This window comes from Triturus cristatus, chromosome 10 (genome assembly GCF_964204655.1).
Source record: "Triturus cristatus chromosome 10, aTriCri1.1, whole genome shotgun sequence".
NCBI classification, from domain to species: Eukaryota; Metazoa; Chordata; class Amphibia; order Caudata; family Salamandridae; genus Triturus; species Triturus cristatus.
The window spans coordinates 164,968,775-164,994,450 of NC_140593.1; the positions used below are offsets into that span (position 1 = coordinate 164,968,775).

The 25,676-nt window shown below is 46.7% G+C and overlaps 1 protein-coding gene across 7 annotated transcripts in view; it reads left to right on the forward strand.

Moving 5' to 3' along the window:
- The window catches only part of HDAC8 (histone deacetylase 8), an 841,291-nt gene that overhangs the window by 518,047 nt on the left and 297,568 nt on the right, over window positions 1-25,676 (forward strand). For all 7 annotated transcript variants that reach the window (XM_085630743.1, XM_085630746.1, XM_085630745.1 and 4 more), the window contains one exon: window positions 1,610-1,687. In XM_085630743.1, the coding sequence (XP_085486869.1) occupies window positions 1,610-1,687 (78 nt within the window). The remainder of the gene's footprint in view (window positions 1-1,609; window positions 1,688-25,676) is intronic.

Consider the following 25,676-nt stretch of genomic DNA (forward strand, 5'->3'; position numbering starts at 1 on the left):
AGTCCTTTGGTGCGAATGCGCTGATAGTGAGGGTGCAGTTATCCTGGGTAAGCTTGCTTGTGTCCCGCTTGGGCTTTAATGTGGGTTTTTTGCCCACTTAAGAGTTGGGCTCAATGTGGCTGTTAGTAGTTTGGCCATCGGAGGTTGAAGCACATAGCCGTGCTTGGTTTTTGATGAAGATTGGAAATAACTTCCCCCTTGTGCCCTTTATCGTCTGTGAGGCTGTTCTAGTATCATGTTTCCGTCATTTATGGAGTCTTTTGCGCTCTGTCTTTGACAGGGTGCTGCCTTGGCTCCCAGCCTTTTTGATTTGACCTAGTGCCCTGAACTGCATTTTCTATGGTTTGGTGTGCATTGCCTTGTGGGGTTTTAAACCAGGCCTTGTTGAAGCGTTCCGTGTCGACTTATTGCTGGGACTACCTCAATTCCTGGCTGCACTGGTACATGTAGGGGAGTGTTGGAAGGAAAAATTTCAGGAGTGTTTGCTTGTGGGCAGTTTGCAGAGGAGGCCAAATGGATTGATGGGTTTGCAACGGACTCCTGTGCGTCCATAATGTTTGTGGAGAGTTAGGAAAGCAAAAATGAAGTAAGTGTATTTTTATGCCCGGGGTTTTATATAGCGCAAACTTGACCCGAAGGTATCAGGTATCGGAACACTTTACACAAGCACTAGTTGCGTTATATTTTTGCACTAGTTACCTTCATTTTTGCTAGGCAAGGGCAGCTTAAGTGATATGCCCAGAATCACAGGATGTTGCGCGTCCTTGCCGAGACTCGAACCCTGTTCCCCAGATTGGAGGTCAACCGCCCTAGGATGTGTTAGCCTACTACTGGGCTTATTGGAAGTGTATTGGATGTGTTAGCCAACTACTGGGCTTATTGGAAGTGTATTGGATGTGTTAGCCTACTACTGGGCTTACTGGAAGTGTATTGGATGTGCTAGCCTACTACTGAGCTGTGTGTTGGGTGTGATTCTATTAGAATATGTGGAGTGTGTGCTTTTGGGTGATTGCATGTTTTTCATGGAATTGACCGCTGTGTAGAATGCCAGTGAATGTCGGTCTAAAATATCCTGTTCAGTGTTGGGCTGCCCTGTGCTAGAAAAGCAAATATTGCAAACTGTGCAAGCTTTACAGTCTTAATACATGGATGTAGGCTACCCCTCTTATCCAAGCAAAGGAACCTCACTCCCATTTTTAGATTTTAGATCGTTAGGGTAGCAGCTTCCTCGCAGGCTTGGCGACATACGGTAAAACATGCCCACAGAGCCAGAAGATCTATCAGGGGGGGGTCCTCTTCAATTCTACCTATTGTGAGATGTGCATGCAGAGCTGTCACCCTCTTCCTCCATCACAGTAAATACTTGTATGGATGGATGTTTTGTAATTGTAACTGCATCAAAGCAGGCGTATAATTCATGATACCCAGAATCATATAACTGTTGCATAGAGCAGTGGCAAAAATAGACCTCTCTGGGGTTACCGGTAGGGTTGAAAACTTTTTTTATTTTGTCAACAGTCGTTTTGTGTAGGAGATAGCTTCTCTTAATATTGGGCTTGTCTTGTCTATGAATAACTAACTGGTGTTTATGTTTTTTACTTTGTCACAGGTGTTGAAGATGCATTCAGTTTCACTTCCAAAGTTATGACGGTTTCTCTGCACAAGTTTTCTCCGGGATTTTTCCCAGGCAGGTGATCCCTTACTTGATAAACATGTTGCTGTCTGTGCATATTTTGTAGCTGCTCAACATTTATGCAGACCGTTCAGCGATGCTGTAAGCTTATTTAGTACTAAAACCGTTTTTCCCCCAAAAGTGTGTTACATCCGTCCAAATTGTTAAGATGAGCTAACTTTTAGTGTTCTCCAATTGGAGACCATTGTTGGTCACTTTGCAACAAATGTACTTGTTTTGATTCCTACTTCACAACCCCACCTCAACCTATTGCCAATGGGGTCGCAAGGTAGGAGCTCTGTCCACGCTTCACAAATGCCAAGACCGCCCTGATCCACTGGCATGGAAACGTAGGATTCCTGTCATGTGAGGGTATTTCCGAGGCATCAAGGAATGCTTCCATGCAAAATCCATAAAAGACAGATCAGTCAGTTATCCCTTTTCATCATCGGCTTTGCCAACAATTCTACTAGTTCGAACGTTACCACATTTAATTCTTTTTTGTAAGGTTTATTGACATGAGCTTCATACACATCGTTCATTGCATACATGAAACATATTGAAAGAGGTGCTCTGTAGCCAGTCATGTAGGCTCTTCACCAATCTGGTCTCTTAGGTACAGTGGTTTTATTGCCTTTTATTGTAGGATTTGTCGCCCACGTCCGTCTATCCTATCTCTTCCTGTGGAATTCTAGAGCTTCGATTTCCATCTCAAGGGATGTCTTACAGACCCTATATTGTAGTGATAAAGGGTCATTACTGTGTCTGGTAATGGCCTCCTTTCTAACAAGTAAAATTGCCATTGCGTCTGGAACCTTGCATCTTAAGCACTTGTGTGACTTGCAGTTGGCTGCCTTTTGGCATGATTTCCTGTGCATGTAATGATTTCCTAGGCATGCAATCCAGACCAGCCATGCCAAGGAGCTGAACAGGATTTACTTCTTTACCATCTCAATATGCAAATAAACTATTGCCCTGTATAATTGCCTAATTCTTCTCCATGTCCTCTTCCATTTTTGCCATTGCCCTATGTGGAGGGCAGGGGAAGCGCATTGTGCCACATACAGAGACGGCACATTCTTTGTACTGTGGTCAAAATGCATTGTTGAAAAATAAATTCTTGACACTCTTCTTCTCTGGCTGCTATCATAATCCTACTGTCTGCCTCAGTAATGTCCCCAGTGGTCCTAAATTCCTTCCTAGTTTAAATGGTGACAGCAGTGTTGCAGCTAGTGGGCATGAAATGTCTCAAGATCCACAGCAGTTCTTGGTTGCAGTACAGGTTTTGTATTCCATGTTGGATGTTACCTCATCCCTCAACCTTCATATGGTCAACATCCACAAGAGCAGCTTCTGCACGTTCCCAAAATGTGTGCCTATAATAAATTAGATAAACGTGTTAATGTAACTTCAACCATCAATGCATTATTTTATACCTTTATTTACACAAATATTTCCAATGGTATAACAGAACACCAGACAATAAAGTAAGAGTTATGGTATCAGCCTCCACCAGCAACTCATATAAGTAGATGTTTCACCACTTGCCTGGACAGGCAAACCTAAAGTCCATTCTTTAAGTTCAGTTCACCTCTAAGCCTGTGTATTCACAATGGCAGTTAGGCATATGTCAAGTGGGAATCTGCCAGGGCTGCAGACGGGAAAGCATCCCGGCTGAATATTCATGTAATCATAGAACCCCCATACCCAAGGCTACAGCTTCATTGCTCCTCTGCGTTGCTCCTTTCAGCAGTTCAGTTTGTGTAATCCCAGCCGTATTGCTAGTCCGTGAGAGTCACACTTGTCAATTATGTTTGCAAAGAGTGCCAAGAATTCTTTCGTCTGCTGCTTGGCGGCAAGGTAGCATAATATATTTCTTACCGGTCATTACAATATATGAGATCTGCCAACCAGGTATTAGGTATTCTCTCTCCCTCCCTCCCTCTTTAACCTCTTTATGGAACCCCTCACCCTCATTCTTAACCAAGCAGGCATAAATTACCACCTCTACGCCGATGACACCCAAATCTATTACAAGATTAAAACTCATGCTGACATCTTACACCCGAACAACACCCTTACCAAGATCCAAACCTGGTTCCATCCCAATCATCTTAAACTCAACCCTAACAAAACCGAAATCATTCTCTTCTCCCCGAAAAATAACCGTCTACCCAGTCAATCATGGATCCCTGACCTCCATGCACTCAATTGCTCACTCACCCTGTCCAACTCCGTAAAATCTCTTGGCATCACTATCGACAACACCCTAACCCTTAATGTTTACATCAAAAACTCTGCCAAAGGAGCCCTCTTCACTCTCCGTCACCTCAAGAAAATCAAACCATTCATACCCACCGATGATTTCAAACTCGTAGTTCAGTCACTTGTTCTGTCACGTATTGATTATGGTAATGCCATCCTCAATGGAATCCCCAAGGTACACCTAGCTCCAATCAAAGCTGTGCTCAACCTTGCTGCCAGGCTCATCACGGACTGCAAACGCTTCGATCATATATCCCCGGCTCTCAAATCTCTTAAATGGCTCCCTATCGAAGGAAGATCTGCCTACAAAACCGCCTGCCTTACTCATAAAGTCCTCCACCAAAACACTCCGCATTACCTCTCAAAGAAACTCCACACTGCGGGCTCCACTCGACCCCTGAGAAGCACCAACACCCTACTCCTAATCCCACCTCTGCATAAAAAGAAATCTACACAGTCTCGCTCCTTCTCTGGCAATGTCCCTATTATCTGGAATGCCCTCCCAAAAAATCCCTCCTATTCTAGTTTCAAAAAAGACCTCAAAACCCACCTCCTCAATTATTATTGGGGTTTCTAACCTGTGTCCTACTCATGATTTCTTATCTATCATACTATATTTGTTCAGTAATTATCTACCCTGTTCTCCTGTTCACCATTTACCTAATTACTTAAATGTATAGCTCCTGCCCCTGTTTATCTGGTTTTGTATAATGCTCATGTTGTTTGTACTTTGTATATTTCAAATTTCTGTTGCACTACCTTTCATATGCTTTTATACCCTATGTGCATTATACTATCCTTATCTTGTAAAGCGCTCTGATACCTCTGCGTCCAGCCAGCGCTATATAAAGCCTTCAAAATAAATAAAAATAAAATAAATAAGTGCAGGGTTACACCATTTCTCCCCCACATTCAAGCCATCCGCCTTTTGGCCAATAGCAGTGCTATGGAGTCGAATCTCCCAACTGTTGCCGGTAGGTGTTAAGAATATCCCAAGAGGGCCATCTTGGGGGTCGGGGTCATTTGAATGTCTACCATTTTAGATACCCGCTGAAATATCAGTTCCCAGAATGATGCAATTGAAGGACATTGCCAGGCAAGGTGGAGAAAATCGGCATTTGTTGCAAAGCAGCGTGCACAATTGGCGATAATCACTGTGTCATATTTAAGAATTTTAAGAAGGGTGCTGTATATCTGTATAAGTCGACCATTAGGGGACAACTTGCCAATATGTTTACAGCAACGTAGGCATTCTTTCTCAGTAATTGTTTGTCCCATGACAGTTTCCCATTTAGTTTTGGTGGTTGGGAGAGTCATTGAGGTGTCTGCTTGTATTGTGGCACACAACTTGCTGGTCAAGTGTCTATTAGATGGAAGTATAAGGAGCATGGAGAGAGTAAGCTGTCCACGTTGAGCCCCCAGGCCTGTCTAATGGCCCCTGTTCATTGCATGTAGTACTTCACTAAAGGTGTATGAATCCGGAAGCCATATAGAAGGAGTCTGATCCGGCTGACTCCAGTCAGAATCGTATGGTACATTGTATAAATTATAGAATGCCCATATCACACTGAAGAACCTCTTGGAGGGAGACAAAATGAAAGTTAGATGGAATAAGTGCCAACTTGGCCATTAAAGAGGCAGAATGTAATTTTTAAAAAAATATTCACACAGAAAGTGAACAGCACGGTATGACATTTCCACTAGTATGCAATCAGAGGGCTTGTTCTGGAGTGAGGCTTATTACCTCTGTCGTAGATTGAAAAAGAGGTTTCGCAGTATATGTAAAGTAGTAGTTCCACGCCGCAAGAAAGAAAACTGAAATGACTGGACATCAGACCTTTTCAGTACCAAACCAACCTGGGAACATAGGTTTTCCTGATCTCCTTCGAACATGCATTATTTGGAATGTTACAAAAACTGGAAGGCCATTTGCATAGTGGATACTAGACATGATGGCCCTAATGGAACACTGCTAAATGCACTTGATTTAGCTGTAAGGTGGCATTTGTGATGCTGTTGAATACACCCTAAATAAATACGCATAGAAGCAACAGAAAAGGCAGAAAGCAAATGTTAATGTTGAAAATTGTCTCGTTGTCCTCGTCAGAAGATAGCAACTAACTGAGTTATGGCACTCTCATGGTAAAGAGAATGGAAATGATGGAACAACCAGCAGTTAAAGAAATGGATCTGACGACTTTCTCTCAGTGTTGGCTAAATGAGATCTTGGGCCCTCTAGAGTCCCCTCTGAAAGCTGCTCAGTACTAGGAGCTGAAAGTGAAAAAAGACCAACCGAGAGAAATGCCCACAGCCAGTATCCTCTTGGAGAGATGGGAGCAGAGAAAATAATATGCAGTCTTCCAGAGGGAAGGGCAAGCTGTTCTTAAAAAGGCTGTAAATTGATCTATTCCTAGATGAGAGACCCCATACCAAACCACTAAGAAACGTTTAAACCATTGAGAAAGGTTTCAGTAATGGCGCAATATTATTTATTATTATTTATACATTTCTAAAGCTCCTGGTTACGCCACCGGCGTGTCCCCGCGCAATGTAGACTTGCTGGTAAGAGAACGGTGATATACACATCCCTGGATTGTATACGGACGCATTGCTACTGCCTTTGTTGTCATTAGGATGCAGAGGAGAATAGCCATGTTTTTTGTTTTTTCCTAAATGTAGTTTGCACGGTTCCATTCTTAGGGTTTCCAGGAGCTTGTTCCAGGATTTTGCAGCAAGGTATCTAAAAGATCTTGCCCCCATTCTTGTGGTCTGTATTCTTGGGACCTTTACTAATGTCCTTCCTTCTGATCGCAGATTGCGGCCAGGGATATAATATGTTATTAGAGGGTGCAGGTATCGTGGGCCTTTTTTTGCAAGAAGTTTATGGCAGTAACACATTGATTTGAATTGAACTCTTTTTTCCACTGGCAGCCAGTGTAAGTCCTCCAAGGCTTTTTTTGCAGAGGCTCTTTTCAGAAGGCTCAATACCAATCGGGCTGCCGCATTTTGCACCACCTGTAGCTTGGCTAGCCCCTTCTTTGGTGCTCCCAGGTACAGTATGTTCCCATAATCTAATTGGGAAGTCACCAGTGTGTGCACTATGGGTTTCCTTGTATTAGATGGTAGTAGGTCCAGAATTTTTCTCAAGGTTTTTAGGGTGCCAAAGCACTTACCCACTACCTTCCGTATTTGTGCATCGAAAGACAATTTAGTGTCCAACCAAACTCCCAGATTTTTAACTTCTGTTTTGGGACTAGGTACCGGGCCCAATGTTTCTGGCCACCATGCAGAGAAGCATATATTCGCTATTTTACCCACTATCATTACCTCTGTTTTATTCCCGTTCAACTTCAGGCAGTGACTGGCCATCCGTTTTGCCACGTCCTCTAAACACCTCGAGAAATTGAGTGCTGTCTGTTTGTTATTTCCCGAGAGTGTCATCAGCGTACGATACGATGGTAACCTGATGTTTTTCCACTAGCTGTGCAAGATCAGCAAGGCTGAACTTTGTGGTACAGCTGAGTGCAATAAAGTCGTATATGTTATATACAAGCTTGTGGCATCAATGTAATTGAACTGTGTGTGACAGAGGGAAGAAGTGGCATGAGGGCCTAGTGGGTTGGGAAGCGACTGAGGAGATAATTTCAGTGGAAAGCACTACACTGGGCAAGAGCTTGAACCTTCTTAGCGTTGGAAGCAATGAAAAGGGATGCTGAATGGCAGACCTCTGAGGAAGAAATTAGGCTGTGTGCTTGTGTTTTTATGTTATATCGGAGCAAATAATGCAGAATATCACTGTAAAAATGTTTGCACCCTGATGTTATACTTAATTTGTGTGGCTCAACAACCCCCCAAAGGTCTCATGACCTGAAAGGAAATGGAGTGTACATGGTGGATAATAACGAGAGAAGAGATACGTTTTAAGTCTTTTCCTGAGGGTGGAATCTTGTTTCCAAGCCAGGCGATGTGTGGAACAAAGGATCTCCCTTCCAGAGTAGCCGTCTTCTAACGCACAACCCACAATAGATTAGCATTAGCGGACCGTAAAGCCCCATCGGCCTTCATATTTCTTACACCTTGTACATCGAAAAAGTGTCGCTACCCCAGGACAGAGATACAGGTGATGCAAGCCTATGTGCTCTGTAATACAAGTGACAACTGCTCCTCTGACACCAAAAAAACGATTGGAGAGTACTAGGATTTGAGATACTGCACTCCGTGGCTGGCAAAACAGAGTACAAGGAGTACCAAAAGCCACCCAGAAAGGCTCTAAATGTGCTTACATAGGCCTGTTCCTAAGGTGCTGTAAAACTAATGTGGACACATTGATGATCAGTGCTTTAAATGGGCAAGTACGGTCCAGTACTGAGTACCTGCACTTCTTTTGTTTGAAAGGGGTAGTGCCTGCAATTCTCAGTGCTGCTATAATGCATTTAATTGGAGAGGCCATCACTTTTCAGAAGCAAACATAAATAGTGAGTACTAGGTAGCACTTCTATATTTCCATTTAAAGTGCTTGAGACACTGTTTATTCTCAGATTTTTTTAAAAATAAATATTGCACTGGATAGAGTTTCATGCAACTTTCCAAGGATGGTGGCTAGTTGTCTCAGTCTGTTGGAGGTGGTGCTGTAGAAAATGGTCACCCAGGTTGGATGTGTATGGTAAGATAAAAAAGAAATCTAATGGGCAATAAAGCCAAACCTCAGAGCTGGTGTGAGTTGTGAATACTCTCATGTCCGAGGATCTCCATCGTGATTATAGAAGTGTTTTGGGTGAACAACTCAACTTATGGCGCTGCATGGTGACCAGTGCACGCTTTGTTTTAGGCCATTCTACAATGTTCTGTGCTGGTGGCAGCAATACTGGCCGATCTCTGGGTCAACGGGTAGTTCTCTTGAAGATCTACGTACCACGCTCCGTTGTTGCCCTATGTGGACTCAGGAAGTAAATTCTCTTCCAATCAGAATTCATGAGATGCTCATTAATACCCTGGGCGAGAAAGCAAAAGACACACAATTGATGGACGGAATGCAGAACAAATCAAAACATTCACCCCCAGTCAAGAGATCTGGGTTAAATCCATCATTCTTTTGCTCACCATGCCACCCCAGTTTAGACCTGGCTATATGCAAATCAGTCTTGACCCTGTGCCTCATGGGAACAGTCCAGCCCGAACTGCCCAGCCAGGTCCTCCCTGGACTGGAAACAAGCATCCTAGGACCGGTTTCGGGGTTTCACCCCTCTTCAGCCAGGATAGCTTGATTCCAGTGGCACAGTGAGCCCAGGACTCACGTCTGAGCATACCTGGTGCACTTAGGGCGGGAAAGCAAAAGACACACAATTGATGGACGGAATGCAGAACAAATCAAAACATTCACCCCCAGTCAAGAGATCTGGGTTAAATCCATCATTCTTTTGCTCACCATGCCACCCCAGTTTAGACCTGGCTATATGCAAATCAGTCTTGACCCTGTGCCTCATGGGAACAGTCCAGCCCGAACTGCCAAGCCAGGTCCTCCCTGGACCGGAAACAAGCATCCTAGGACCCTGGCGCGGTCTTCTTTCCTTAAACTTAGGGAGTCTTTGTGGTTTAATCGTCCGTGGGAAGCCACAGCTTGAATATGTAAAGCTTATTGACCAATTCCATATTTTTTTTCTGCAATACCCGGTGCCTTTGAGTCTGTGGATAATCTTTTTTTTTTTTTTTTTTTTAAAGCATTAGTCCAGCTCCAACCAAAAATATCTCTGCTTCGGGTCAGTCATCCTGCCAGGCACAGGAGGAAGCTTTGGCTTGGGTACAGTTGTAGGGCAGGAACAGAAATGAGTGTGTTCCTTTAATTGTGCTGTATCCTTATCTGTGCTTCCTTTCCTATTGTTTCTTTGTCTCCTGTGTCAGTTCTACGCATTGCTGTGATGGGTTGTTTTGTTTCTCTGTACATTTCCGTTCCAAATATCACTTATTATTGGAGAGAGCCTCCTTTATATAAACACTTTCTCCTCTGGCTTTAGCCCTTAAATCATTACTCTAATACATTTTCCAAAGTATTATGTCCCATTTAAAGATATTTATTACATGGTGATAAGTTGTTAACATCTTTTAGTTTGTTTGCTGTGATAACTGTGTGTGCCCGCATGTGTTTTGTATCGAGCAGAATGTCTCGCACATCATGCTCTCTGGGTTGCTTGTGTGACAAATGAATGCTTCGTCCCGTTGGTGTTTGCCTGCCTCCTCTGTTTGTTTGTTTGTTTGTTTGCTTGAGCGTGATTCCAGGGATAGTGTATGTGGATTCCAGAAAGCTATGTCTGAACGTGAAACTGTAACATGAGTAAAATGTGCCGCAACATTAGTGGAATGATGATGAGCAGGAGACAAACATTATAACAACTCTGAACACAAATTGTGGGGTGACACTTTCGCATCTAGAGTTGTGCGTCGTGGCCTTGGTGCGCCTAATCTTTGGACTGTGTGTTTCTTGTTAACAGCTTTTACGATGTTGGCAGAGTTTGTGGCTCATAGTTCAGGCGGTGGGAAATTTGGAAGTAGTTTAAGGATATTCTGGAATAGTTTATGCTGGGAGTAAGAATCAGCTAACTGTGTCACATGTATCAAACAATGTTGCACTTGCAAATGGTGCGAATCGGTGATTTCGGCCGTTTGCAAATGTAAAATAGTCTTTCAAGATTTATGAAAGGCTGTGTAGTCGCAATTTTAGGTAATCGCAAAAATAGCAATTACCTAAAATTGCGACTACAAATATGGAATCCCAATTTTCGGTTCCCTTAGCACATGTACCAAGTATTTTCTAAATGCAAACTGTGCATTTAGGAAAATGCTATTACCATTGACTTCAAGTCAATGGTAACCATGTGCAAATTTAGAAAAATGCACAAAAATGCATTTTTCAAACTGCCATGTAGAGCACGTGTGCGCTTTACATGGGCACAATTCTTTTTTTGGGGGTGCATCAGGGGGGCCTTAGGCCCCCAGGCACCCTTGGCTTTGCATTAATTACCTAATTAGCGATTAAGTAATCGCAAATTAGGTAAAGCAAAACCAGACGCACCTATGAGCCTCTAGGCCCATAGGAACGAATGGAGTAGTATTACCTAATAGCGATTACCTATTTAGCGGATTGCTATTTGGTAATGTTAAGGAATCGCAAAATCTTTGGCAATTTCTTACATACATAGCACTTTGCAATTACCAAATAGCGATTCAGTGAAAATCGCTATTTGGTTAATCGCAAAATGCTTTTTTGATACATATGGCCCTGTACGTTTACTGACAATCAATCTGTCGAAGGATTGGGAATACAAGGGAATATCGAAGGAAATGGTACCAGACCCCAATCATTGTTCTTACATAACTAGCATTCATCGTCGAGATCATTTCAGATATCTCTATCAGTAAGTGAGCTTGAGGGGGTGAGGCCAAGGAGGCACACAGGTGGCAGATGCATCTTCACCTGCCTCCTAGCCCAATGCTCCTGAAATCCTTCTAGCCCTGCTGCCTATGCATGCATCCTTGATGGCTTGATTGCGCAGAGTGGCAGAGCTACAGATGGCAAGCCGCTGCGGCGGTGCTGTGACCGGCAGGCTGGCGGTATGGCAGAGGCTGGCACCAGTGAGCCTCATGGTTGGAGCCTGTTTGCTCTTGCTCCAGGGCAGTGCAGGGCCTCCTCGGCCACACTCCATCACCCATTGGCCTCACTTGGGCTGCGTCAGCTTTATCGAGCTTGCATGGCCTGTGTGAGCTCAATGGGTCCCCTCTGCTCCTGGTGTGTGCCCTAACCCCAACACGTAGCCAGGTATACAAGACCTTAATTCTCGAGCATGGCACCCAGCATGCCTGGAGAGAAGGAGCCATCCGCCATGGCCTACACTGAGAAGTGGCACATGGCTAATCGGTCAAAACACCCGCAGCTGGTGGTGAAGACTTGGGCTGGAGAACCAGACTATGGAGACACCCCCAGCATTGATGATTATAGAGCAAACTGGTGTTACTCTCCCACCCCCCACCCCTCCACAAGCACTTTTTAGCACCACCTCCTTTGCCCCAGACTGGGGCCCTAGAGCCACCTTTCCTTCCTGGATGGCTGTGATAGATGAGAATCATCTAAAACAGAGCCCACGTGACAGAGGAAAGATGTGTAACAATTCCGTGCCTGGTAACATGAGACAGAGACATTAAAGGTGCCTTTAAGGACGCCACCTCATGTAGTTCAGCCTTGCCTTGGGCCAGATGGAGCCTTGGACTGACTCAGCCTTGACTCTTTGATGATTGCCACCGGTGGCCCCATGCATTGAAGTGGACCGTGCTATCTAAAAAGACCAGACTGCTCATGTTGTGGTAGCCAGACGTACTTTCTTTTGGTGTGGCAAGTGACAGCAAGCGGGTCCAGTACTAATTTAGCTGGGCTCATTATTGTGCTCAGATATCAGAAGACTTCTCCAAGTCAGCCCACAGGAAATTAGACATCACCATTTTGGCACTGCAAACATTTTGCTACGTCTGGAAAGTTGGAGTGAGGCTAAGGCTACCTGACCTCTATACCCTGCTATTGACTGAACCTCAGGAGCCTCAAGCACAATCCTCCTGCCCAACTTAGAGATGGTACTTCATTCACCAGCTAGCCTTCACAAGCTTTTCTGTAGCTGAAGGGAGAGCTGCTTGGAAGATTGAATCTCTTTGTCAACACAAGCTGCCTACTGCTTGCTGGACTGAGGTGTACTGGGCCATCTAGAAGTCATACAGATCATGCTGCGGTTATTGCCCTTTCCCATCCTGGTGGGTGATGGTGGCAGCAAGCGGGCCTGACAAAGTCTGGCTCTATTACATTGCTGCTCTGAGAAGCCCCTTCCCACTCGGCTATTCTGCTGTCAGCCACTTTGTTCCGATTTATCAATCAATGAATCAGGTGTTTGTTAAGCGCAACTACTCACTCGTAAGGGTCTCAAGACGCTGGGGGGTCGGGTCGCAGGTTCCAGTCCATCAAGGAGGGGGTGTGTCGAAGAGCCAGGTTTTGAGGTTTCTTGCGCAGATGGGGAGCTATGTTGTCTGTCTCAGGTGGAGCGGAAGTTCGTTCCAGGCTCTGGCTGCGCGAAAGGAGCGTCCTCCCGATCTGGTCTTTCTGGTGCGGGGGACCACGGCGTAGGAGAGCTGGGCTGATTGTAGGGTCCTTTGGGGTGCGTGGAATTTGAGTCGGCTGTTCAGGTATGCTGGTCCGGTGTCGTGGAGGGCATTGTGAGCGTGGGTTAGCATCTTGAAGGTGACTCTAGCTTCGATGGGGAGCCAATGGAGTGTGAGCAGGTGCTGGGAGATGTGGCAGTGTCTTGGCAGGTTGAGGACCAGACTTGCGGCGGAGTTTTTGATGTTCTGTAGCTTGCGGGTGAGGTTTTTGTTTATTCCGGCATAGAGTGCGATGCCGTAGTCGAGCATGCTGGTGACCAGGGCGTGAGTGACGGTCTTTCTGAGTTCGAGGAGGATCCATTTGAAGGTCTTACGTAGGAGGCGGAGGGTGTGGAAGCAGGAGGAAGAGACGGAGTTGATCTGGCAGTCAATTTTGAGGTCTGAGTCCAGGATGATTCCCAGATTGTGTGCGTGGTCCGTGTGGGTGGGCGGGCTTCCGAGGGTGGGGGCCACCAGGTGTCGTTCCAGGCGCCGGGGTTTGGGCCCATGATGAGTACTTCCGTTTTGTTGGTGTTTAGTTGTAGGTAGCTGTTTTTCATCCATTTGGCGACGGCTTCCATGCCTTCTCGAAAGTTGTGTCTGGCGGTGTTGGGTTCGTAGGATATGGAGAGGATGAGTTGGGTGTCGTCTGCGTATGACACAACATTGAGTTCGTAGGTTCTGAAGATGGGGACGAGTGGAGCCATGTAGACGTTGAAGAGCGTAAGGCTGAGGGAGGACCCCTGGGGGACTCCGCAGGTGGTAAGTGTAGGTTCTAAGAGGAAAGGGGGGAGTCTGACCCGCTGTGTTCTGCTGGAGAGGAAGGAGCGGATCCAGTCGAGGGCCTTGTCTTGGATCCCTGCGTCGTCGAGTCTGCTTATTAGGGTGCAGTGAGAGACTGTGTCGAACGCCGCTGAGAGGTTGAGGAGGATGAGGGCTGCTGTTTCTCCTTTGTCCAGTAAGGTGCGGATGTCGTCTGTTGCGGCGAGGAGGGCGGTTTCCGTACTGTGGTTTTTTCTGAAGCTGGATTGGGAGGAGTCGAGGATGTTGTTCTCTTCGATGAATGTGGCGAGTTGGTTGTTGATGGCTTTCTCAATGATTTTAACTGGGAACGGGAGCAGGGAGATGGGTCTGTAGTTTTTGAGGTCGGTGGTGATGAATACAGGCCCCAGCTAGGCCCGCAAGGCACAAGGGTTCGCTCTCCTGTAACGGAATCTATAAGGAAGTTGGCACGGAAACTGCAAAGTACAAACACAGCATTTATTAACCCTTAAGGGTGGTCCTACAATCCACACAACACTCTTCAGTATTGCATGGAGTAGCACACAGAACATTCGTACACAGTCCCCTTTTATACACAACGGAGGGGCTCATAAGTGGGTGGATACAACATGAGGCCGAAGAACATTACCATTTATGGTCATTCTCGATACTGAATCAATACATGGGCGGAGCCAACACACTCCTTGAGCCCGCGAAAACACATGGTCAAGCAAGGCTAATTATAACAGATGTGGTCAAGTCTGGGCATGCGCCAGATGGACAAGAGAGAGCTATTTATAAACTGTTACTAGGCAGATTACAAGAGCAACTAACACAGAGGTCGGACTCTCCTCGTGGGGAGCACGTGGCAGCATGTCAATACAAAATGGAGTCCAAACTTCGGTCAACATAACGGAGAAAACATGATCTAAAGGAGAAACATTAATGTCTTTAGTAAATGCTTAATCACATTGCTGTTTCAATTTACAACAGACGACCCTTTCAGCATTTACTGAAGACATCCGGTTTCCAAAAATCATCATATATGTCAATTATCATCATTCCTTTAACCTCTTTGGCTAGACGCTTCTGATGAGCAACATCGGCAATAGCTTTCTTATCCGGGATGCAAAATGAAATGCATACGGAACAGAACAATGGTCCACACTGAACACACATACAGAAAAAGAACAGAATTGCTATAATAACACAGAGACCGGTTAAGACCTTCCATCCCCAGGCAGAAACCAATGCCCAAAACCATCCAGAAAAGGACCAAGTGCCGTTTTCTGTGTGGATTTCAGCTGCTATTTTATGCAGCTTGTTAATGGCGTTATAAACGGATGGCGTATGATCAGGGATGAACACACAGCAGCTACTTCCAATAATTTTACAAGCTCCACCTCGATCAGCTAACATTACATCTAATACCATACGATTCTGCAATGCAACAATCCTAGTTATTTGTAACTCTTCCGTAAGATTCCCAAGAGCAGCAGCAGTCTGATTTGTCACAGCTTCTACCACTCTTGTTAATCTTCGGATCTTCCTACTATTCAAAGCGGCTCCAACAAAGAAAAACAGTCCTAAGTTAAAATCAATATACTGTTGCAAGCTGGTATCGGGCTGATCCACATCATCAATTGATAGAGTACGTTTATACCTATTTACAGTCACATTATTCAACAATTTCAAGTCTTTATGATACGATGCAGGTGCTAGGAATACAGGAGGTAATAGGAAGGATACATAGCATACCCCAGACCACCCAGCCGGCAAACGGTAATAACCTTTATTTCCGCACACAAAATAGGTATTATGGGACGCTAGGAAGGTACTGTTGTTCAACCCGTCAATATTCAGTACAGTTATGCAATCACTGACACCAACAGGGATAAAACCCACACTCTGGACACACAAGTCCGCTTGAGCTTGTGCTACTTGGATTACGAATTTGTCCTTCCCCACAGTGTCTCTGGTGTTCGTAAAGATATAGGGAATGGATTCATTGTCCGGTCGGTACTCTTCCCATTCCCAAATTGTCCCATTCGCTTGTGGATACCCATTCTTGTCCTGATGGCATTCTTTATTAAGTCTGAAAAGCAATCGTCCCACTGTCGGTTTCCGAGTGGCAAAAAGCAAAGTGTACCATGCTCTACAAGAGCCATTATGAGAGAAAGGTTTTGATATAAATGGCGTACCTCCTTTCTTCTGATGGGCCGGCATCATCCCACATATCCAACAGTTCGTAGCATTCGTAGCAACGTGGGTATGATGCAGCATCTGGATGAAAGTGTTGTTCAAGTAAGATTGTCGATGCTTCAACTCTTGATACGGCAATGTATAGAAGTAGTGCTCCTCAGGCACCGGAGTTGTCAACACAAGTGTTTTCCGAGCAGGAGTTACCTCCTCCACAAACCATGTGGTTATCCCAACAATAGCTACTGTTAGCATGAACCCCAACGCACAAAGGATTTTCTTCTTCTCCATGTCAAAAGAAACAATACCCTGATATCTTCCTGAAACTAAAAAGTCTGTCAGAACTCTTCCCCTTGGGCAGCGGTTGATTTCTTCACCAGCGGGCCAAGACGGGTGTCGCTACACTAATGCAGGGCTGATCCCCCCCCCTTGCCTCATCGGCTCTCCGTTTCACTAACCCAAGGGCCGTTCTGACAGTATGTCCCGGTACTGGAAACCTCACTTCCTGGGTCGAAGATGATATCGCCTTCCCCCAGAAGTCGCGTGGTCCGGAAAGAGCTCCTCAGTGTCTCGTGGCTCAGCAGCACGGCCTGTCTCTGCTGCCAGGATTTCTCGTTGATCGGTCAGCACGGCAGACTCCACCAATCCGGGCGGTACCTTTCGACAGTGCAAGGAATGGATCCAATTCTTCCTGTTCGAAACTCGCACAGCCGTCCTCGTTGCAAGGAGGACTTGCTCAGGGCCCACCCATCTGGGCTCCAAACTGTTCGTTCTGTCGAAGACTTTCACCATAACATGATCTCCGGGCCGGAGACCATGTCCTTCGCCGGTAGACCGATCAGGGAGCGCCTCTCGGACCTGTTGATGAATAGAAACCAAGTTATCCGTTAACTGTGCCAGATAATCGCTCATCATTACACAAGGTACATCATACACAACCTTAGGCCTTGGTGGACCCCAAATATTCATTGGGCGTCCAAAAACAATCTCGTACGGCGTAAGGCCGGTTCGAGAGTGTGGCACTGATCTAATTGACAATAACGCCAGTGGCAGGGCGTCTGGCCAAGTCAAAGACGTTGAAGCTTGGATTTTGGCGATCTTAAGCTTCAGTGTACCATTATACTTCTCGACTAGTCCGGCAGACTGAGGGTGAAACACGGCATGAAACTTCTGAGTGATGCCTAGGCCCTTCAAGACATACTTTATAACATCCGCTACAAAGTGAGGGCCATTATCACTCCACAGAAGTCTACAGACGCCGTATCGAGGGAAAAACTCTTTTAGCAGTAGCTTCGCCGTGGTCATTGCAGTATTGTCTTTCGTAGGGTACGCCTCAACCCATTTACTGAAAGCGCAAACCACTACTAGAACATACTTCAAATTGTTACAGCGCTCAAGCTGGATGTAATCCATCTGCAGAACCTCAAAGGGTGCAGTGGGCGTCGCAAATCCTCCTGCTGGAGTTCGAGTGCCTTTCCCTGGGTTATACTTCAGACAGATCATACAGGTCTGCACCACCCTCTTTGCTGTGCTAGCAATCTCTGGATGCTCCCAGACTTGGGTAAGCAATTTCACAATTGCGGAAGCTCCAACATGTGCTAGCCCATGTGCCATCTGAACCATAGGTTGTACAAAGGCCGTGGGTAATTTCCATCTATCCATCTGCTTATTTCTCCAGCAACCCTCGTCATCCAATTCTCCTTCGCTAGCCCATTGTTCCCGCTCTTTGTCAGAAGCGGTCCTTTGTATTTCTCGCACTTCCTCCTTCGCATCATGCCATCTCTCCACCTGTGACTTCACTACATACATGGCAGTAGTACCGGGCTGCATCGCAGTCTCCCGTGCTACTCGATCCGCTAACGCATTCCCTTCTCCAACTTTATCAACCACTTTCCTATGGGCGCTACACTTAACAATGGCAATTTTCTTTGGGTATGTCAATGCAGTTAAAAGATTATGAACTAATTCTCCATGCATTATCTGTACTCCATGTGACGTTAGAAACCCTCTCTCCTTCCAGAGTAGGCCGAAGTCGTGCGCTACTCCGAAGGCATAGCGGCTATCTGTATAAACATTCACACATAATCCTGTGCTGAGCTCACATGCTCGTGTTAATGCTATCAGTTCCGCTGCTTGAGCTGATTTCTGTGGTATGCGTGCTGTCTCCACTATCGTGTGTAATGTGGTAATTGCATACGCTGCTGAAGTCGTACCATCTGGTAGCTTCAGGCATGATCCGTCTACCCACAATTCTCCATCTACATCTAAAAAGGGCGTATCCTGGAGATCAATACGACCCTTTGTTTGTTCCTCAGTCACAAGAATACAATCATGCGCTTTCTGCGCCTCAGGCTGGGTCTCTGGGTATGGCAACAATGTGGCCGGGTTTAATGTCACGCACCTTTTCAACGTAATATGAGGAGCCAAAAGCGTCAGCTCATATCCCGTTAAACGGGCACTGGTCAAATGCTGCGTCTTTGTTTGATTAAGCAGGGCATCCACAGCATGGGGAACTAACACCAACAATTTATGGGACAACACAATTCCTTCACTTTGGCGTATTGACACAGCTGTCGCCGCTACCGAGCGAAAACACCCTGGTAATGCTCGGGCGACAGGATCAAGCACAGCCGAAAAGTATGCACAAGGGCGCTGCTTATCGCCGTGCATTTGCACTAAAACTGACAATGCACATCCATCTTTCTCATGCACATACAACGAAAAGGGTTTTGCATAATCAGGGGTCCCTAACACTGGTGCTGAACAAAGGGCCTGTCGCAGTTGCTGAAAAGCAGCATCACACTCATCTGACCAAGGGATTGGGATAGGCGTGTCTTTTGTCAAAAGAGCTAGTAATGGCTTAGCTATGTGTGAAAACCCCAATATCCACTGTCTACAAAAAGAAACAAGGCCCAAAAATGCACGCACATCCTTCTGCGTGGATGGTCTCGGTGTGTCCAAAATTACTTGGATACGATCTGATGTGAGTGCACGTCCCTCCTTAGACAAAAGGTGACCCAAATAAGTCACCTTTGGTCTACAGAATTGCAATTTCTTCCTAGATACCTTATGATTGTGGGATGCTAAAAAGGAAAGTAAGGATAACGTGCTTTTCTCACACAACTCCAGGGTGTCAGCCGCCAACGGGATGTCATCGACATATTGAATGAGGGCGACCCCCTCGAGTAAAACAAAGGAATCCAACTGTCGCTTCAAAGCCTGACTGTAAATACTAGGGCTTTCTGTATAACCTTGGGGAATTCTACAAAAACGATAAGATCTATTGTTTAATGTGAACCCAAAAAGAAATCGGCTATCAGGGTGAATGGGAATAGAAAAGAAGGCATTTTTCAAATCAATCACTGAGAACATGGTCGCCGTAGGCGGGACCAAGGTAAGCAACGTCGTGATATCAGAAACCACCGGGTACTGAGGTATCACGATCTTGTTTACCTCCCTCAAATCAATTATGAACCGATAGACCTTTGCATCCGCGTCCTTTTTCAGAATAGGGAGAATCGGACTGTTACAGATATTATAGGGAACTTCTTCCACTACTCCTACTGCGATCAAGTCTCGCACAATCTGTATGAGAGCCTCCTCGCCCTCCTGGGAAATACGATACTGCGGGAGGCGTGGTAACACCGCCCCCTCCTGGACACTAATGTGGACCGGAGGAATCACCATTTGTCCCACATCTGTGTCCGAAGTCGCCCATAAAGTTCGGGGGAGGGTAGCCAACAACGCATCCTCTGATATCGTACACATCCGCCCAGACCGGGGGTAGTTGTCATTTAAGATCACCCTCACACCCTCAGGGGAGCAGCGGATTGTAGCCCTAAAGTACTTTAACATATCAAGGCCCAGAATGTTATCCGGTGTATACGGAGCAAGCAGAAATGGACAGGGCGCAGAAAAAGAATCAACCTTAAATGTAAGGGGCTGTGAAAGAGGGCTTCGGGAAAGTGTACCGTCAAACCCTACCGATGTAACCACTGAGCCGGATGGGGGAGCCCCCGGAACCAAGTACCTAGACAATGCACTACGAGTCGCTCCTGTATCTACTAGGAACTGATCAGTAGAACCTAAAACCTCAGCCGATACATAAGGACCCGTCTGATCGACCGGCACCTCAACTGATTCAGACCCCCATCCAACGCATACCTATGCATGCTGAGAATCGTGATATCCCGATCGATCGATGTCCGATACATGATACTGGTGCTGGCGATCGAAAACATTTGAGCTATCTCGGTGCTGCCCAGCAGTATCGAAACGGGCATTATCATTAGAATTCCCTCTAAAGTTCGAGGAACCCCCTCTACCTCTCGGGCCACCCGGAGTATGCCCCTGACGCGAAGCACGCAACACTGGGCAATCCCTGGCCCAATGGCCCAATTGCTTACAATACGCACACTGGTTCCTATTCAAATCAGATCGGCCCGAAGGGGGACCATAAGATCCTCCCCTACCTCTATTATTACCCCGTCGGGGCGGGCCATATACTTGTGCCAACATTACCTTAGTCTTAAGATCTTTCGATTTCTTTTCCTCCTGGCCCTTCGCCTCATGCTCCTGACGCTCATAATACTGAGCGATAGTCAGAAGGGCCGTCGGCGTCGCGGAGGACCAGGAACTCTCGCTCGCCTTTAAACGGGCCGCAACTGCCGGTAGCAGATTAGCCACATATTTGTCCGCGAAAAGGTGGCGGCCCGTGTCGTCAGTAAGCGACTGGCCACTAAAATCATGAAACGTTTCCTCAAAGCGCGTGAAGAAATCTGCAACTGACTCGTCAACTTTCTGTTTACATGCAGCTAACATATTCCAGTCAATCTTTTTAGGGGGGATAATCGTCTTTAACTTAGTCACAATAGCAGCGGGGAGATCTAAAATACTCTGCGGCGGTTTCTGCGCGGGCTTCCTCTCCCTGTCTTCATCCTCAAGCTCAGACCACCGGGCCTTAAAGGCAACTATATCATCTACCTTTCGTACAGATCGCCACATATCCGGTGGTAGAATAAGGCCAAAGAACAGGTCTATATCTGCTAAAGTCATAACGCAAGAATTCAAGGCCCCCTCGACTTCTTCATAGAAGGCCGCTGGATTCTTACGGGGGTCAGGCAATGCATTCTTTAACGCCATAACATCGGCCCTATGCCATGGAGTATAAACCCAATTATACACAAAGTATCCCTTAGCATCGGCGGAGGTAATGTCCGAGCTAGTCCCCGCTCCTTTAGGAGGAACATACAAGGGCGCCGCCTCTCGCATTGGTTTAGCATGCACTACGTCATCCTTATCTGACTGGGAGGTGGATGGGTGGCCCCCTGCTGCAGACGAATCCGACTGCTTCTCCTCCTCCGTTTGTTGGCGTGCTTTCTCTCTAAGGGCCAGCACCTCGTCCCGCAAAGCGAACAGCCGCCGAGCCGCCTCAGGAGCCTTAGGGGGAGAAAAAACACCATTACGTAATGCTCCGGCATCCGAAGACACTTCGTCAGGCTCAAGGACACTAGAATATTTTCGGAAAGCAGCAATTACTTCATCCGCGAAATGAGACAGAAAATACACCCTCTCTCTATCTTGCCACGACCCCCAAGTATGGAACAACTCCTCCTTAGACATCTTGCCCTTAAGTGCACGGAGGGAAAGTTTCCGAAGCTCAGCCATATGCTCGGCCGATAACATGGACCGTGTGTCTACCTTACCCGAAGCCGGGCCAGAATCTTGCGGCCGCGGAGCGGATGCGCCAACATAAGGGGGCGGAGAGCGATCTAGTAAATAAAAATCATCATCAGGATTATTAAGGACAGGATAAAGTGGCTGACGAACAACATATTGACCCGAGACCTGTAGCCTACGCTCTTTCTCTTGTCTGTCCGTTTGCTCTTTGTCCTCCCGACGCTTCGCTTCCTGCGCTTGCACATGATCATTCTTCCGTTGCTCTTTATCAAACAGCGCTTTCTCACGTTTCTCTCGCTCACGCACTTCCTTCACCCATAATCGCACACACTCAAACATATCCTGACGAGCACGTCGCTTACACATACACTGTTCCACATACTCAATCTTACGTATATCAAACGATCCATACAAAGGCCATCGCAACTCAGGATCCTTCTTCGTGTATTTCCTCCATAGCGTGCTGTACATTATGGAAGAAAGACCATGCTTCACATACATATCCCTATTAGGAGTCCCCTCTGGGGGAGCCGGAGCAGATTCCTCGAGGTTCAACCGGTTACCAAAACAACAGCACCACTTACGGAGTGCGCTAAAAGCAGGCATGCTAGGAATAATGCAAAATATGCAATATTATAAGGAAAAATGGCACTTAATCGTTGCGCCGTTCAAAGTTTACACAGCTCCGGAGAAATCTCTCCACATTACCTGCCTATATGTGTTGCAACGCATATATTTTCACAAAGACAAATTCAAAATATGACTAGTCATCATCAATCAAACTCAAATAGCCAACCCAGGCTTCAAAAACTCGGAGCAAGTACCGTACAACGGTTCTTACCAATCAAGAGTCCAGGTTCCAACTGCCAAGCTCCACAATCGCCCAAACGGCTCTCACGGCAGGACCGACAGAAGAGGTCTCAGTCGATGACCGGCGCCACCCAGACGGTCAGCTCGGAAGGGAAGGAAGAAAAACCTCGGGATGCCAGGGCTAAGACGCCGCTGGCAGTGATCACGTCCCCGGCCAAACTCCTCACCTTCGTCGCGACCAGTCCTTCGAGCATCCGAGTCGCCGATGAGCCCCACGTGACGGGCGCCAATTGATGAATACAGGCCCCAGCTAGGCCCGCAAGGCACAAGGGTTCGCTCTCCTGTAACGGAATCTATAAGGAAGTTGGCACGGAAACTGCAAAGTACAAACACAGCATTTATTAACCCTTAAGGGTGGTCCTACAATCCACACAACACTCTTCAGTATTGCATGGAGTAGCACACAGAACATTCGTACACAGTCCCCTTTTATACACAACGGAGGGGCTCATAAGTGGGTGGATACAACATGAGGCCGAAGAACATTACCATTTATGGTCATTCTCGATACTGAATCAATACATGGGCGGAGCCAACACACTCCTTGAGCCCGCGAAAACACATGGTCAAGCAAGGCTAATTATAACAGATGTGGTCAAGTCTGGGCATGCGCCAGATGGACAAGAGAGAGCTATTTATAAACTGTTACTAGGCAGATTACAAGAGCAACTAACACAGAGGTCGGACTCTCCTCGTGGGGAACACGTGGCAGCATGTCAATACAAAATGGAGTCCAAACTTCGGTCAACATAACGGAGAAAACATGATCTAAAGGGGAAACATTAATGTCTTTAGTAAATGCTTAATCACATTGCTGTTTCAATTTACAACAGTGGGGTCCGCCGAGGGTTTCTTGAAGAGGGGGTTGATCTCAGCGTGTTTCCAGTCGTCGGGGAACGAGGCGGTTGCCAGGGAGCGGTTGATGGTGTGGCAGAGCATGTGTGCGATGGTGTCGGCGGCTCTGTTGAAAATGTGGTGGGGGCAGGGGTCTGTGGGGGCCCCGGAGTGGATTGACTTCATTGTCTTCAGTGTGTCTTCAGTGGTGAGGGCTGTCCAGTTCTCGATCGCTGGCTTCAGGGTGTCAGGGATGGTCGGTGAGGGTTCAGTGTGTTGGTTGTCTTCGTCAAAGTTGTCGTAGATGTTCTTGATTATGTGGTGGAAAAAGGTGCTGAGTTTGTCGCAGAGGTCTTGTGAGGGAGGGATGTCGGTGGACTATACACACTTTCCACAACTTATTCCTGTGGTAAACATGGGAAGACTGAGGCCTGCTAAGTCCAGCACCCAATCGTCAGTGGACTGTTAAGACCCTTCAGTAATGGAACCCTTTGCCTGAAACCCGGATATTCTTGACATTATCCTGGAAGCTAAATGGACCACCAGAGTCTCTCTTGAGGTGAAGAGTGATACCTTCGCCATCAACGTTAGATTGTTATGACATTACCAAAATAAGTTGGTGAAAAAGGTTACCCAGCCAGAGAGGGCATTACAAGAACTACAACCTCAGACATCGAACCTACAGCAACAGATCCAAGAACATATAGACTGGGTACGTTCCCTTGAGGGCAGAGCAGAGGATGCTGAGGGGTACTCCTGGCAAAGCAACATGGGGTGGGCCTGAAGGCTTCCTGGGGCAGGAGGCTGTGGAGTTTCTGGAGAATTGAATAAAGAGTTTTGTTGCAACCCACACACTCTACCTGTTCTATCCACTAACAGAGCCCATCATGTTCTGGATTGCCAGCCCCCTCCTGGCACCAAGCAGAGGCCAATTGTTACCTAACTGCTACACCTCAGAGATCTCAACACGAAATTAAAGGCTGCACGACAAGTAGGACATCTCGAAATAGAAAACCACCAGAACGATTAGGATTTTCATTGCAGGTGGACATAACCCACAAATGGGTGACTCAGAGAGCCAGGCGCTGACATACTGACCCAGGGTGAGGTCTGGTGCCCCCTGCCTCCAGTAGCAACTTCTGCGTGAGAACAGGCCTGAGACAGCAGAGGTTTGGCGCTAGAGACTGCTGCCTCCTTTCAAGATCTATCTGAGTCACCGGCCTCCACATCATCTGAAGCCTCTAAACATGCCTCATCCCCCTTGATGCCCCACCAGGACCACCTCATCCCCTCCATCCTTGGTGCTGACTCCTCAGATTGTTGATGAGCTCTTATAATGGGGGTGCTAATGGCTTCAGCCTTTCCTTTAGTTCCTGACTCCTTCTACTGAGTGATCCAGAAACTATTCTTATATTAGGCCTGCCTATAGATCATTTCCTTGTTTTTTTATTGTAGGTTCAGGCACCCTTTGCCTGTCCTTGGTGGGTGGCCTAATACCTTTATAGGTCAGCTGGGGTATGGTGGTCAATGTCCTAGCTGTTTGCCTGTGCGGCTCCTCCTCTCCACCCCTCAGCCCCCTCCGTCAGGGGCCACTAACCTCATTGGTTGTAACATACGAGTGTGCCCAGGCCTGATCACAAGATAGTACAGCAAAAGACACACAATTGATGGACGGAATGCAGAACAAATCAAAACATTCACCACCAGTCAAGAGATCTGGGTTAAATCCATCATTCTTTTTCTCACCGTGCCACCCCAGTTTAAACCTGGCCATATGCAAATCAGTCTTGACCCTGTGCCTCATGGGAACAGTCCAGCCCGAACTGCCAAGCCAGGTCGCCCTGGACCGGAAACAAGCATCCTAGGACCGGTTTCGGGGTTTCACCCCTCTTCAGCCAGGATAGTTTGATTCCAATGGCACAGTGAGCCCAGGACCACGTCGGGGCATACCTGGCGCACTGAGGGCGAGAAAGCAAAAGACACACAATTGATGGACAGAATGCAGAACAAATCAAAACATTCACCCCCAGTCAAGAGATCTGGGTTAAATCCATCATTCTTTTGCTCACCGTGCCACCCCAGTTTAGATCTGGCCATATGCAAATCAGTCTTGACCCTGTGCCTCATGGGCACAGTCCAGCCCGAACTGCCAAGCCAGGTCGTCCCTGGACCGGAAACAAGCATCCTAGGACCGGTTTCAGGGTTTCACCCCTCTTCAGCAAGG